The 16,156-nt window shown below is 34.3% G+C and overlaps 1 protein-coding gene across 25 annotated transcripts in view; it reads right to left on the reverse strand.

The window, feature by feature from the left end:
- Dlg2 (discs large MAGUK scaffold protein 2) overlaps positions 1–16,156 on the reverse strand; it is a 1,969,681-nt gene that overhangs the window by 302,167 nt on the left and 1,651,358 nt on the right. For all 25 annotated transcript variants that reach the window (XM_021725176.3, XM_078046781.1, XM_040285028.2 and 22 more), the window contains one exon: positions 3,598–3,700. In XM_021725176.3, the coding sequence (XP_021580851.2) occupies positions 3,598–3,700 (103 nt within the window). The remainder of the gene's footprint in view (positions 1–3,597; positions 3,701–16,156) is intronic.

Below are 16,156 nucleotides of genomic sequence, written 5' to 3' on the forward strand. Positions count from 1 at the left end.
TGAAGTGATACTGAGTAACTTCACTAACTGAATGTGGAAAGTTCAAGTTTTTACAGATACTGGTTCCCTGTAATGCTTAATAAAATCATTCCTGACATATCAGATATAGGGTCTCAAAAAAGGAAAAAAAAACTTCAATATTTTCTTATTTTTAACCTAACACATGTTAATTTCAAAGTAAGCACACTACACAACTGAATTTCAAAAGGTGGCAAAATGAATTTCAGTCCTACCACCAGAGGAAAACACCAATTGTATGATATTTTTCAAATTGGATTTAATTCTACTACATTGAACTACACATTAAATAAGACTGATGATGGATAGAGTAATGCAGACAACCAGGACCAAGCTTATTTTAAGCAAACTCGTGCATAATTTCTGCCTCACTTGGCAGAGTGAAACTTGACAAAGAAGTCATTTATTGCTCTAGTATAATAATGTACATAAATGTAATATATAAACATATATTAAAATATTACTTATTTTTTAAAATGTGCTAAACACTGTGAAAACATAAAAGTTGGAAATAGTTTCATATTTTGTAACATACATTTATTTAGCAATTAATTTCTGTCTTTCAAACAAAAATAAAAAGAGCAAGTAAGTAAAAATGAAGAATCTCTTTAATCTTTAATTCCCATCAAGTGGAAACTTAAGTACTGACGTATGCTAAACTTTTATCCATTAGTTCAGCAGCTCTTTAAGAAATACCAATAATAAGGCTAGTTACAGTTCTGTCAGTGAACAAAATCCAGGTATGGTGTCTGCATACATGGAGCTTACAATCTTAAACAAGATATTCTTTCTACTATCTTAAACAGAAATCTCATCTATTTTCAAGTCAGCCCTCATTCCCATATTTCCACAAAGTACTATTGCACTGTTCTGACCCCTGCAAGTTTATCCCTTCTCTGATCTCTAGTAAATGTATAAAGGTTCTTTCTCCTCAAAAAAATTTTTAAAAAATTCCTTGAAGATGAATACAAATGCTATATTATTTGGGGTAGACGGTAAATTTTTCTAAATAATTGGTAATATTGGGGAAAGCATTTCCAGAATTCCTGATAAAGCATTTGAAGTTGGCTGAAAAACATATTTTCTGGAAGCTTTGCCAATGGCCATATGGAAAGAGATGTCATCAAAACCTTCTTTCAGCATTACCATAAGAGTAAGGACACTGGTGCAAATTAAAGAAAGCTAGTGAGATTTTTTTTCTTTTCATACTAGGGATTGAACCCAGGGGTGCTTTACCACTGAGCTACATTCCCAGCCCTTTCATTGTTTGATTTTGAGACAGACTCTTGCTAAGATATTTTGAGACTGACCTTGAACTTGTGATCCTCCTCCTTCAGTCTCCCTAGTACAGGGGACAATAATGTATAATGGGATTATAGGTGTGTGCCCAGTTACCACACCTGGCTTCTGATGAGAATTTTCTGATGAAATCTCACAAAGCAGTTTTCAATTCACTTGTTATTTTAAATGTAAATTATTCATTATTTCCAAGAGATGTTATATAATTTAAATGGTCCTACACGACCAAAACAATCAATTTTCTAGTCTGAACAATAGTTCAATTAAGGCTTGGTTACGCATAAAGTTTGCAAAGGGAAGAATAAAACTGATTGCTTCATTTTTCTATTACTACATTTTCAACTGATTTAAAGTTGTGACAAATTAGACTGCAGACTATTACAATAGGGAAGTCATTTTGTAAATTCAATCTGTATTTTGGCATTTGGAAAGAAGTTTGCTGTTATTATTTGCAGGTTTCTTTAGAGCACTTTAAAGGCAATTATGTGATTTATAAAACATGCTTAGAATAGGCATCTTGATAAAGTACAGCACATTATCCAAATTAAGTATATTGCTTAAGGAAACCAAGCTACAGAAAGTTTCTGTAAAAAGTTGAGGATTTATACTGATAGAATGAGAACATGTTTGTCTTTTATTGTAAACTTCAAAACCTGGAATCATTGTGTTCATGGTTATTTGACCACTCTTAAGACCTTCTATAGTTCTAATCACTTTATCAATCTGCAGACTTATTTAAGATAAAATATTCAGAATAGGAAAGCAGTCAAGGACAAAACATTTATGCCATGTCTCAGGGTATAGGAAAGGGCATAGTGTTAGAAACTGACAGAAAACAGCAATGAAGGAAATGGAGGATTCCAGTGAAAAAGTTCTTACTCTATATGATGTAAAATCTGTTAATCAAATGGTATTAAATTAGTTATTTTCATTTTCTGTTTTATAATATTTGCTTTACTTTTATTTGAAAAAAAAGATGTACTAAAATTTAAGAAGTAAAAAGACTTCCCAAATCTGTCCAGGAAGAGCACATTCCATGGTCACTGCATCATCCATCTCTGACCTTCACAAATCTTTCCACCAGTGGACTAGCCACATGTGTCATAGGCCAATAGGACAAAATATTTATAAAAAATTTTGTAGAACTTAGTTGCAAATTCTAATTCTAAAGTCAGTTATAAACGAAGAAATAAAGGTAACATACTAACATACACATTGAAGAAAATGTTTTCTTTATCCTGTTCTGCATATGCAAATTTGCCACCATAATAGATAATAAAACCTAAATTGCTACAGGCAAGACACAGGCTTGTCTTCCAAAGAGGCATGAAGTTAATAATCATTTGAAAAGATCAAAGGAGCTCCTAACATCCACAGGCACAGAGGCTCCTCCTTAATGACATTTTCAACTCTCATTTTCAGGTGTTTAAAACTCTCTCTGCTAACCACAAAACAAAAGCAATCAACTCCATTTCTTGAAGACAGAAGCCATGTTCTTTTCCTTTTCTTTTCTTTTCTTTTTTTTTTTTTTTGTACAAGGTCTAGTCCACAGTAGTACAGAATGTGCTTAGTATGTTTTACTAGCCAGAAAGCAATCTATAAATGAATTTTCTAAGAAATAAATCATACAAGAGGTAATATCCCAGTTGTCTTGTTGAGCCTCATTCTGAACACATAAACAGATGTTTAAATAAATGAAAGAGCAGGGTACAGATAATCCAATTTCAGATATCTTATCAATTTTTAGTTGGCTAATCCAACTGATGACAATGCCATCTTACCAAGTCTCAGTTTTTGCAGTGATTTATTCCAAACAAAGAACAGTATAGCAGAAAAATGGGGGAAGGGGACATCTAAACCGTAGTAGTGTTCATGAGAACTAAATTAATGCCACAGGAGAGAATATGGTCTACTTGTATAAATGAAATATCTCTCCCGTGCTTCATAAATCTAAATTGCCTTTATAGTATCTATTAGTGACCAAAAATGCATATTAGATAAAAATATAAATGAAATAAAGCTGATGTTGGTTGATATTTATTTGAATTCAAGTTTTTATATGAGCCTAACTGCCTGATGTTTTCCTGATATTTTCTTGGCCAATTGCCTAATCCTGTCTTTGAGGGTTTCATGTTCTTTGGACATTAATTATGAAGTTTTCCCTATAGTTAGCTTTAAAACTTGTTGATGGTGACTATGGTTAATACAGGCTATCAGTAATGTGGATTCACTTTCACACAGAGACATACCAGAACATTGTAAGTTTGGGTTCTGACTGACCTTCAGGTTGATATTGTGCTATAATGGTCACCGTCTGTCCAGCTCCCTTTAATGCAGCAGCTGCCTGTTCATGAGATGCTCCACGGAGGTCAATGCCATTCACCTGAAAGAGGAAATCAGAGAATTTTAAGCATAGAATCTGTATTAAGATAGAAGAAAGGAGTATCCCAAAACTAATAAGCTACTTAAGACTATCTTGTGCCTCAAAGCCCCTCATCTTCTACTCCAGTATTTCTTACCTCTACGAATTCCAGTTTTAATAATTTTAAACAGCAGCAATATAAAAATATTCATTTTGTGTTCGTTTCATGATCTGACTGGGATGGAAGCATTTTTTTCCATTCATGTCTATGAGGATTTTACTGGGTATATTTACTATGACCCTGTAAGTTTCCTAGATTTTGAGGATAAATAAGAACCTTCAAAATTAGAGGAAAATAGGATAATGAAGAGAGACACATGTAATGCACATCGACAAGTACATGCTGACAGATTAATATATTCAGATGAGGTTCTGGGGAGACTGCATGGAATGAGGCTGGCTGCCAGCCAAACCCCTCTCTGGTCAATTGCCTAGTCCTGTCATACTGAGCTTGGTGAGACAGCCATGAGCTCTGTTCCAAAATAAACTTGAACACCCCATTTCTCATACAGAATTCCATAATGGATTCTGACAAAATGAAATAAAGCATGCCTGGGGTTTTGCAATTGCTAACTCCCATTCTGGGCCCATACAGAAAGAGAAACAGAACACCTAAAAAACAAGCCCCAAACTCTACCAGGGTGAAAAATCATCTGTAAGTCAAATTTAGTGAGAAGCAAAACTAAATTCTTTCTTGAATCAATTCAAAGTAAGTCAATACAATATAATGAATGCTCTGTTTGCTCCATAAGAGGGACATTGGTTGGGGAACAGAGAATAAGAACCCTAAGAAGTTCTTTTGCTTGAAGTGAACAAACAGTAAGTCCAGTTTTCTAACCTACACAAAACTATATTTTTGTAGGTGGTATCATTACTGCTCTTTCTTTCTTTTTTTAGGGCAGTTGTTATAGCCCATGAAAGAATAAGTAGCTTCTTCTTTTTTTTTTTTTTAGAGAGAGAGAGAGAGAGAGAGAGAGAGAGAGAGAGAGAGAGATTCTTAATATTTATTTTTTAGTTTTCAGCGGACACAACATCTTTGTTTGTATGTGGTGCTGAGGATCGAACCCAGGCCGCATGCATGCCAGGCGAGCTCGCTACCGCTTGAGCCACATCCCCAGCCCCAGTAGCTTATTTTCTATCACTCAGTATTCGAGTGGTAGACAGGGGTAGAGCTTACTACTTCCAGGCCTGGAGCATCAGTAATCTTCATTTCTGCAATTTCCTAACTTTGTTAAAGTCTTCTTATTTGCTTTATATTTTTCCTAGTCTTTTATGTGTCTTCTATCCTGGTGAACTCTTTCCTGTGAGTATGGATTACACAGGAACACTGGGAAGCACATTAGCTGACCTGACCATGTCACCCACTAGCTGAGTGACTATCACATCACCTCCCTGAACCTCAGTTTTCTCCCATCTCAGAGGGAAGGGATGGTTAGACTATCTGAGTCTAAAAGCTCCTTGAACTACACAATTCCAGATCTACTCCACGGTAGAAGACAGTTATGTCAGTCATGTTGGAGACCATCCAGGCTGTTGAAAAGTCAGAAGTAGAACTCTGGTAGTCAGATGAGAAAGGCCATTATTATCCAGGCCTTCGTAATAGGAAATTGAAGAACACAAACTACATGTACAAAATAATTCATCTCTCGTTAAATGATGATAAGTGTTAACTTTTTGTTAGAAAATATGATCATACTTTGTAATGTCTGTTTCAGAAAGGTGTAAAAGAATAGGTAAAGGTCCCCTCACCATTCCCACTTCCAGAGGTAACCACTTTTGTGTCTACTCCTTAGAAATTCACCATCAGCACCTATAACCACATTGCTACTGCTGCTGCTCTTTCTACATATATATATATATATATATATATATATATATATATATATATTTTAACATACTATTGTCTTTTTATTAAATAATATATCGTATCACATATAAAATGTATAATGTTTTGTTTTACTTGTCAATTAACAATGTATCTTAGATATCTTTCATACAAGCTCATATCATTCTACCTTTTTGTGGAGGCTAGTATTCAATGGTGTAAATGTTCCAGCATTTTTCCATAAGATCCCTAATGATATTGATATGGCTAGAATCATTTCCAGTTTTTCACTACTACAAATACTCATTAACATATTTTTGAAGGATAAATTTCCTAGAAATGGACTTCCTAAGTCAAATGGTGTTTCTAGTATTTCTTTTAATTTGCTATTATGCATTTAAAAATGGTTATTTATTAAACATACTGAAATTCATAAAAAAACAAAACAAAAAATAGGATAAAATCTCATTTTCCAGGGAACATATTGATTAAAAAAAAATAGATACATGCACACAATGTACGTACATAAAAATAAAAGGTTCTCCTACCTTCTATTATTGTTTCCAAAGGTAACTATGTTGGTGACTTATTATATACTACTCTTTATTTTATTTTTATTATGAATAGAAGCTGGTTTATAAAATACACAATTTAAAAATTTCATATATATAAACCGTAATCTACACATTTTTAATATCTTAATTTTCCCACCTACTAATATATTTTATTATTAGCTATTATTAGCTTTATTATTAACATATTACTGCACATTAATTTCATTCTTTTGAATAGTTGTAGAGTATTCTAATATTTAATAAAAAACAATTAATTGTCCAGTGCATAATTTATGAACACTTCAGTTCTTCAGTATTTTGCTATTATAAACAATTCTGTAATAAACATAAGATTATGTTGAGCAGTAAGTTGTTGAGCAAAGAGAATGAGTATAAAATTTTGGTAGACATTGCCAAATTGCCTTCAAAAATACAGCACTGACTTATATTCCCACATGTGTTGTGTGTGTTCTATTTTAGTCAGCCTTTTCACTGCTGTGACCAAAAGACCTGACAAGAACAATTAGAGAGGAGGAAAAGTTGATTTGGGGGCTCATGTTTCAGAGGTCTCAGACCATAGACAGTGGGCTCCATTTGTTGGGGGCTCAAGGTGAGGCAGAACATCATGGTGGAAGAGAGTGGTAGAGGAGAGCAGTTAAGACATCACACCAAGAAGGAAAGAGAAACTCAACTCACAAGATACAAAATATAATCCCCAAAGGCATGCTCCCCATGACCCATGTCTTCTAGCCACACCCACCATTCTGAAAGGATTAATTTACTGATTGGGTTAAGGCTCTCATAACCCAATATTTCACCTTTGAATGTTCTTGCATTCTCTCATACATGAGCTTTTGGGAGATATCAAATATTTAAGCCATAAGAACTTCCTTATATTCTTACAATAATTATACATACTGAAACATTTGATGTTTTCCATTTGGATAAGGAGACAATTGAATTTTTGTATTTTGCATTTCTTATTTGAAGTTAAGTATCTTATATGTTTATAGGTTATTTGAATTTCTTTTTACATAAAATGTATGTTCCTTTATTTTGCCTATTTTTTGTTTAATTTGTTCTTTTAAAAATTTAGGTGTACACTCAATAAGAGCACTCCCTTTTAGATAACAAACCAAGAAGAATATTTGCAACAGTTATTTGTATTATTGATTTTAACTTTTTCCTTGTATGTTATTTCTTGAAATAGAAAATTTTAAAATGTGTTGTATAGTCACACTTACTCTTTCCTTTTTGTTTTTTAATTTTATATTATATATCCCCCAATCTTCAGTATATTTAACAAATTTTTCATGTTTTCCTGAAGTATGATTATAGATCAAATTTTAACCATTCATCTTTACTAAAATATATTTTGATGTTTGACAGTAGCCAGTGTTGATTTTCCTTTATAGAATAAAATGTCTACATCTTTCATCATTCTAATTATTCTCTGATTTTTTTCTCAGGCAATACCCTACGAAAACAGCATAAAAAAGTGGAAAAGAGCAAAAAATTTGGAGTTTGACAAAACTGAGTTGAATCTCAAGTCCACCAGTTGTTTCTAGGTAACTTGGGAAAGTAACTTAATGTTATGGTTTGAATATGTAGTGTCCCACAAAAACTTATGTGTGAGAAGATGCAAGAAAGTTTAAGAGGTAAAATGATTGGGTTATGAGAGCCTTAATTCCCAGATATGGATTAACTGGACAGTAACTATCTGCAGGTAGGTTGTGGCTGGAAGAAGCAGGTCCCCAAGAGCATGTCTTTGAGGTTTATATCTTGTCCCTGATGATCTCTCTCTGCTTCCTTGTTGTCATGTCCTGAGTTGTTTTTCTCCTACATGCCATTCCAACATGATGTTCTGCTTCACCTCCAGCCCAAAGTTGGCCATTTATGGACTGAGACCTCTGAAACCATAATTGCCAAATAAAACTTTCCCTCCTCCAAAATTGTTCTTTTCAGTTCATTTGGCCACAATGTCAAAAAGACTGACTGAAACACATTTTTTTTTAAATCCTAGCTCCCTTACCTGTAAAATGAGTATAATACTTATTTACATATAAAAGTTGTTATAACTATAAACAGGTATTCAAAAATAGTATTTATTATTGTTGTTCATATTTTCCAAACAGCTTTGATTTTAAGTGATGAAATAAAATCTAAAGGAAAATTATCAACATAAAATATAATTTCACTGTTTTTTTAAAGGAACAAAGAACTTCACCTTTAGAAACTTATTTGTCCAGCATTTATAGATTAGAGAAAATCCCCATAGAGGAAGGGACTAACCCAAATCTTTTTAGAATTAGGACTAGCACAGGGCTCTTTTGACCCAGCTCAGGGTTCTTTCTAATGCAGTGCATATGTTTCAATATGCGTATTTGTTTCTTTTTCACTGGACCAGTAATACCCAAATATTATTCATAGGCCTAATTCTACATGAGTATCTCTACATCTGTGAAGTTTTGTTGCTTCAGTTAGCCTGAACATTGCCCTTGTTCTTTCTGATTTTTATTCTAATTTTAGCAAACCTGCTCTCCTCCAGTCCTTCCAAATTATTTGAGGTTACTTTGATTATTATTTCTATCTCTGATTTGCATTTTTTTCAATAAACTTGACTCAAAAACATTTTAGAGGTATTCACAGTTTACATCATTGATATGCCAAGTGTGACAGATATATATATATATATGTGTATATATATATACACATATATAAATTATATATATACAATTATATATGGCATTCAGCAAATAGTATTTTCTATTGTTTTGCTTCTGTTTGAATTTTTCTCTTCTGAATCTACGGATTCTCAGAGTTCTTTTATTTCTATTTCTTTTCTTTTCTTTTTCTTCTTCTTTTTTTTTTTTGGTACTGGGGTTTGAACCCAGCAGCACTTAACCACTGAGTCACATCCCCAGTCCTTTTCTATTTACTTTTTAATTTTGCGACAGAATCTCACTAAGTTGCTTAGGGCCTCACTAAGTTGTTGAGGCTGGCTTTGAGCTTGTGACCCTCCTGCCTCAGTCTCCCAAGTCTCTGGGATTACAGGCATGTGCCACTGCTCTCAGCAAGCTCTCTTCTTTTTAAGAAGAATTTTCTTCTTGAAGCTAGAGTTTGTCAAAATTCTTGAAGCATGGGGAATTTTTCAAGATGGCAGAAAAGAGGAGGTAGAGTTCCTGGCTGCTCTGAGGCATGAAACCAAGAAAACAGACAGGCAGCTTCTCCACAAGGTAGTTGAACAAAAATAAGGCAGGAGGCGGGGAAGGACTTTGCTGGAATTTAAACTGGACATTCAAAGGAGACTGGGGATACAGAAGGTTGAATTAAAAAAAAAAAAAAGTTTAAAGTCCTCAGTGGCACAGATGCTCCTGTGGCCAGGCTGGAAGCAACAGCCAGAATGATCCCTCTGTGATCATAGTACAAGGATAAGAGAATTAAAGGAACCCACATTTTTGGGAGGCCAGAGGTGTGTCTGGGTACAGAGTGTTGAGAGACCAAGGACGCTGCCCAACAAACCTGAAAGATGCGCTGCATGATATCTGTGTGTGGGGAATGAAACTGCCATTTCCCTAGGTGGCATGCGGAGGACAAAGGAAGGAACCATTTTGTAGCCCTGGTGCGGGGGCCAACAGCTGAGGGAGCAGATTCCTGGAAAACCCATGTTTGGCCTAAATATAGGCCAGTAAATACATATTGTACAACAGGGAGTGTGCATAAGTGACCGGGAAAAATAAAATGTGGAAGAGAGGTTTACACAGGGGACAGCTGGTCACAGAAACCCATCTGGATCTATCCCTCCCCCTCATATTGGGCTGCTTGCTGGGCCTGCTGGGAGAGATGCATCTGGGCAGGAACTCTGAAGACTTCAGGAGAGATTGTTTACAGACTGAACCCAAGACCAGGAAATTTGGGGTCTGCAGGTGACATAAGTGACTAAGAATTGGCTCTCTCATTGCATGAGTGGAACCCAGGGGAGATCTTTGGGGTAGAGTCTTCCAGCAGGGACCAGCAAGAGGTTCACTGATTTAAAATCTCTAGACCAACTGGCATTTAGTGAAGGGCCTGAAGCCCACCTATGCCTAAACCCTGTCTCCATCTCCAGGAATTCCACCTCAGGGATTACCTCTCTCATTCTAGCATTCCAAAGGGTGGAGATCACACTCCAGAAGACTCCACCGAAAAGTGCTGAGAAGAGAAGCTGAGAATCTTTTGAATGCCAATGGAAAGAATTCTTCAACTCTTCATCAAGATTTTTTTTGTTTGTTTTCTTTTCTTATTTTTTTTATTATTATTCTTTTCCTCAGTTTAATCGTAACCTTAATGGTACATGGACATTTATAAATATTCATTTTTTTCTCATTTAATTTCTAGCATTTTTGAAGTCAGTTATTTTTCACAGATTAGTTTTTTTAACTATGATATTTGATTAGTATATTTTAGTTTTGTTTTGTATTCTTTTATTTTTATTTTTTTAAAAAATTTAATTTGTATATAATTTTTCTCCTACCTGTTTCCCTCAATTCTCTCTGTTCTTCCACTAACAGCCAACCTCTATTATTTCTTTACTCTTTAATTTTTTTACTTCTATCTTCTCTCTCCCTCCCTCTTTATCACCTCCTGTATCACTTCTGTTCTCTCCCTGTTCACCATTTGAAATTGTAAGCCCTTTTGCAAACTTGCTGTTTTTATTACAGGCAAAAACTGATCATAAAATTTATGTTTACTGTGATAATTAACATTGTAAATGTCATAGTACAAATTATTTGGTTTGATGCTATGTATTTTTTGCATTAGTTTTTGTTATTATTTGTCTCCCCTGTTAACAGTGAGGTACTGGAAAACCTTCAAGGATATTATAAGTTCACAGGGTACAAACTCTACTGCCTCAGACCCATACTGTTAGATGGGTAGACATAAAAACAACATGAAAGAGCAAGAGAACAAATCACCCAAAACAAACCAAGATACTCTTATAACAGATTTCATTGACACCAAAGTGGGAGACAAGTCAGGAAGGGAGTTTAGAATGTACATAGTTGAACTGCTCTGTGAAGTAAAGGATGGTATAAGGAATGAAATCACAGAGAAAATACAGGAAGTGAAAGATCACTTCAATAAAGGGGCAGAGATTCTGGGGGAAAAAAAAACAAGCAGAAATCCTCTAAATAAAAAAAAAAACAATAAACTAAATTAAAAATTCAGTATAAAGTATCTCCAACAGACTAGACCACTTGGAAGAAAGAATCTTAGGCAATAAAGACAAAATATATCATCTTGAAAATAGAGTTGACCATGAAGAGAAGATGTTAAAAAAATCATTCTTCTAAGAATTATGGGATAACATGAAAATACCAAATTTAAGATTTATCTGTATAGATAAGGCACAGAGATACAAACTAAAGGAATGCACAATATTTTCAATGAAATAATATCAGAAAATTTCCCAAATCTAAAGAATGAAATGGAAAATCATATATAAGAGGCTTCCAGGACCCCAAATGCACAAAATTACAACAGACCCACATCAAGGCACATTATAATGAAAATGCCTAATTTGCAGAAAAAGAATAGAATTTTAAAGGCTGTGAGTGAAAAATATCAGATTATGTATAAGGTGAGACCAATTCAGACATCAGTTGATTTTTCAATCTAGACCCTCAAAGCTAGGAGGTCCTAAAACAACATATACCAAACTCTGAAAGAAAATGGATGCCTACCAAGAATCCTACATCCAGTAAAATTTTTTTTTCATATTTTTTTCCAGAGACTGATACATACATTGTATTTCAAAGCTATCAAAGACTCAATGACACTTTTCAAAGAGAAAGGAGGAAGACAAGCAAAAATGCCTAGTCAATTCGACGTAGTGTGATAAGTACCATAACAGGAATATTAGTTTCCTATGGCCACTGTAACAAAATTCCAGAACCTGGGTGCTTCAGAGCAACAGAAAATTATTCTCTTATAGTACAGGAGGTTAGAAGTCTGAAATCAAGATGTTAACAAGGTCACATTCCCTCTGAACAGAATCCTCCCTCTTCTCAGTTTCTAGTGGTAGCTGTCAATCCTTGGCATTGTCTTAAGACTGCATACTCCAAACTCTGTGTCTGTTGTTACATAATATTCATCCTGTGTATCTCTACCTTCATGTGATGTAGTTTTTAAGCTTTAGATTTGAAGATGAAATAAAAAACTTCCATGATAAACAAAAGTTAAAATACTTCACAATTAGAAAGCCTGCAGTACAGAATATTCTCAACAAAATATTCCACAAAGATGAAATGAAAAAAACTAAGAGAAAACTAGCAAAGGGAAGAACTACACTAAAGGAATAGTCAATCAAAGGAGAAACTAAATCAAATTAAAAATCAGAAATAAATCAAAATGACTGGGGAATACAAATCATATCTCAATAATAATCTTGAATGTTAATGGCCTAAATTCATGAATCTGCCTAAACTGGCAGATTGAATTAAAAACCAAGACTCCAAAATATGTTGTCTCCAAGACCCTCACCTCAGAGGCAAAGACACCCACAGACTGAACGTGAAAGGTTGGGAAAAAATACATCACTCACATGGGTCCCATAAACAATCAGGGATTTCCATCCTCATATCAGATAAAGTGGACTTCAAGCCAAAATTAATCAGAAGGGAAAAAGAAGGACATTTCATACTGCTTAAGAGAATTATACATCAACAGGACATAACAATTGTAAATAATCATGTCCCAAACAATGGAACATCTATGTACATTAAACAAACCCTTCTCAATTTCAGCAATCAAAGAGACCACAACATCATACTTCTGGGTGACTTGAATGCACCCATCTCACTACTGGATTGATCTTCCAAACAAAAACTACACAAAGAAACTATGTCTAAATAACACAATCAATAATATGGACTTAACAGACACACATAGAATATCTCATCCATCAATGAGTGAATACATTTTATTCTCGGCAGCATATGGATTTTTCTCCAAAACAGACCATATCTTATGCCCCAAAGCCACTCTTATCAAATACCAAAGAGAGAGAGAGAGAGAGAGAGAGAGAGAGAGAGAGAGAGAGAGAGAGAGACTATCCTGAATTCCATCAGATCACGTGGAGACTAAATAATACTCTATTGAATTATGAATGGATATCCAAAGAAATCAGGGATAATAAAAATACTTAGAGGTAAATGAAAATAGTGATACAACATATCAAAATATTTGAAAAACACTATGAAGGCAGTCCTAAGAGGAAAGTTCATTGCATTGAGCTTATTCATCAAAAGAACAGAAAGTCAATGAGTAAATGACCTAACATTATATCTCAAAGCCCTAGAAAAAGAACAAATTAACATGAAAAGCAGTAAAAGACAGGAAATAATTAAAATCACAGCTGAAATCAAAGAAATTGAAACAAAAAGAAACAATTCAAAAAAATCAACAAAACAAAAAGTTGGTTCTTTGAAAAAAGTAAATAAAATTGATAAACCTCTAGCCATGCTAATGAGAGAGAGAGAGAGAGAGAGAGAGAGAGAGAGAGAGAGAGAGAGAGAGAGAGAGAGAAGCTCTACTAAAATTCATTGTGAAAAAGGAAATATCATGATGGACACTACTGGAGTACAGAAGATAATCAAAAACTATTTTGAAAAAATTATACTCCAATAAAATAGAAAATCTTAAACACACTGACAAATTTCTGTAGACATCTGACCTACCCAACTGAATCAGAAGATATACACAATTTACACAGACTGATTTCAAGCAATGAAATAGAAGATACCATCAAAATCTTACCAAACAAGGACCAGACAGATTCTCAGCCCAGTTTTACAAGACCTTTAAAGGAGAATTAATACCAACACCTCTCAAATTATTTCATTAAATAGAAAAGAAGGAAACCCTTCCAAACTCATTCTATGAAGCTAGTATCACTCTGATACCAAAAACAAAGACACATAAAGGTAACAAGGCTTCAGACCAATGTCCCTGAGGAATATAGGTGTAAAAATTCTCAATAAAATTCTGGCAAATTGCATACAAAAATGTATTAAAAAGATAATGCACCAAAATCAAGTGGGGTTTATCCCTGGGATGCAAGGTTACTTCAACATATGGAAATCAATAAACGTAATTCATAACATCAGTAGACTTAAAGACAAGAATCATATGATCATCTCAATAGATGCCAAAAAAGCATTTGAAAAAATACAGCATCCCTTCATGTTCAAAACACTAGAAAAACTAGGAATAGCAGAAACATATCTCAACATTATAAAAGCTATATATGCTAAACCCAAGGCTAATATAATTTTAAATGGAGAAAAACTGAAAGCATTCCCTAGAAGAACTGGAACAAGACAAGGATGCTCTCTTTCACCACATCTATTCCACATCCTCCTTGAAACTCTAGTCAGAGCAATTAGACAGAAGAAAGAAATTAAAAAGATACAAGTAGGAAAAGAAGAACCCAAACTATCAGTATTTGCTGATGACATTATTCTATATTTAGACGATCCAAAACATTCCACCAGGAAACTTCTAGAACTCATAAATAAATTAAGCAAAATAGCAAGATATAAAATTAACACCCATAAATCAAAAGAGTTCTTATACATCAGCAATGAGTCCACTGAAAGAGAAATTAGGAAAACTACCCAATTTACAATAGCCTCAAAGAAAATATGGGACTCAATCTAACAGAAGAGATGAAAGACCTCTTCAATGAAAATTACAGAACACTGTAGAAATTGAAGACAGCCATAGAAAATGGAAATAACTTCCATGTTCTTGGATAGGATTGTCAAAAAGGCCTTACTACCAAAAGCATTTTACAGATTTAATGCAATTCCTATTAAAATCCCAATGACATTCTTCATGGAACTATAAAAAGCAATCATGAAATTTATTTGGAAAATAAGAGACCCAGGATAGCCAAAGCAATCCTTAGCAAGAAAAGTGAAGCAGTAGGCATCACAATACCAGACCTTAAATTGTACTACAGAGCCATAGTAACAAAAATGGCATGGTATTGGCACCAAAACAGATATGGAGAACAATGCTACAGAATAGAAGACACAGAGACAAACCCACATAAATACAGTGATCTCACACTAGACAAAGGTGCCAAAAACATATATTGGAGAAGAGAGCCTCTTGAACAAATGGTTCTAGGAAAACTGGAAATCCATATGTAACAAAATGAAAATAAATCCCTATCTCTCACCATGCACAAAACTCAACTCAAAGTGGATCAAGGACCTAGGGATTAAACCAACAACTCTGCATCTACTAGAAGAAAATGTTGGCCCAACTCTTTATCATGTGGGCTTAGGAATCGAATTCCTCAACAAGACTCCTAAAGTGCAAGAAGTAAAATCAAGAATCAATAAATGGGATGGAATCAGATTTAAAAAGTTTCTTCACAGGAAAGGAAACAATCAATTAACATGAAGAGAGAGCCTGCAGAATGCGAGACAATCTTTATCACATGCACCTCAGAGAGAGTGCTAATCTCCAGGTTATAGAAAGAACTCAACAAACTTAACACCAAAAACCCAAATAATCCTATCAATAAATGGGCAAAGGAATAGAACAGACACTTCAAAAAAAGAAGAAATATAATCAATCAACAAATATATGAAAAAATGTTGAACATTCTTAGCAATTAGAGAAATGTGAACCAAAACTATACCAAGATTTCATCTCCTGTCAGAATGGCAACTATCAAGAATACAAGCAACATTAAATGTTGGTGAGGATGTGGGGGAAAATTTACACTCAGACATTGTTGGTGGGACTACAAATTGGCGCAACCACTCAAGAAAGCAGTATGGAGATTCCTCAGAAAATTTGGCATGGAACCACCATTTGACCCAGTTATCCCACTCCTCAGTTTATATCCAAAGGACTTAAAATCACCAGACTACAGTGATGCAGCCACATCAACATTTATAGCAGCATAATAATAGCCAAGCTTTGGAACCAACCTAGATGTCCTTCAACAGATGAATGGATAAGGAAATTTTGGTATATACA

Source organism: Ictidomys tridecemlineatus, chromosome 4 (assembly GCF_052094955.1).
Source record: "Ictidomys tridecemlineatus isolate mIctTri1 chromosome 4, mIctTri1.hap1, whole genome shotgun sequence".
Classification (NCBI taxonomy): domain Eukaryota; kingdom Metazoa; phylum Chordata; class Mammalia; order Rodentia; family Sciuridae; genus Ictidomys; species Ictidomys tridecemlineatus.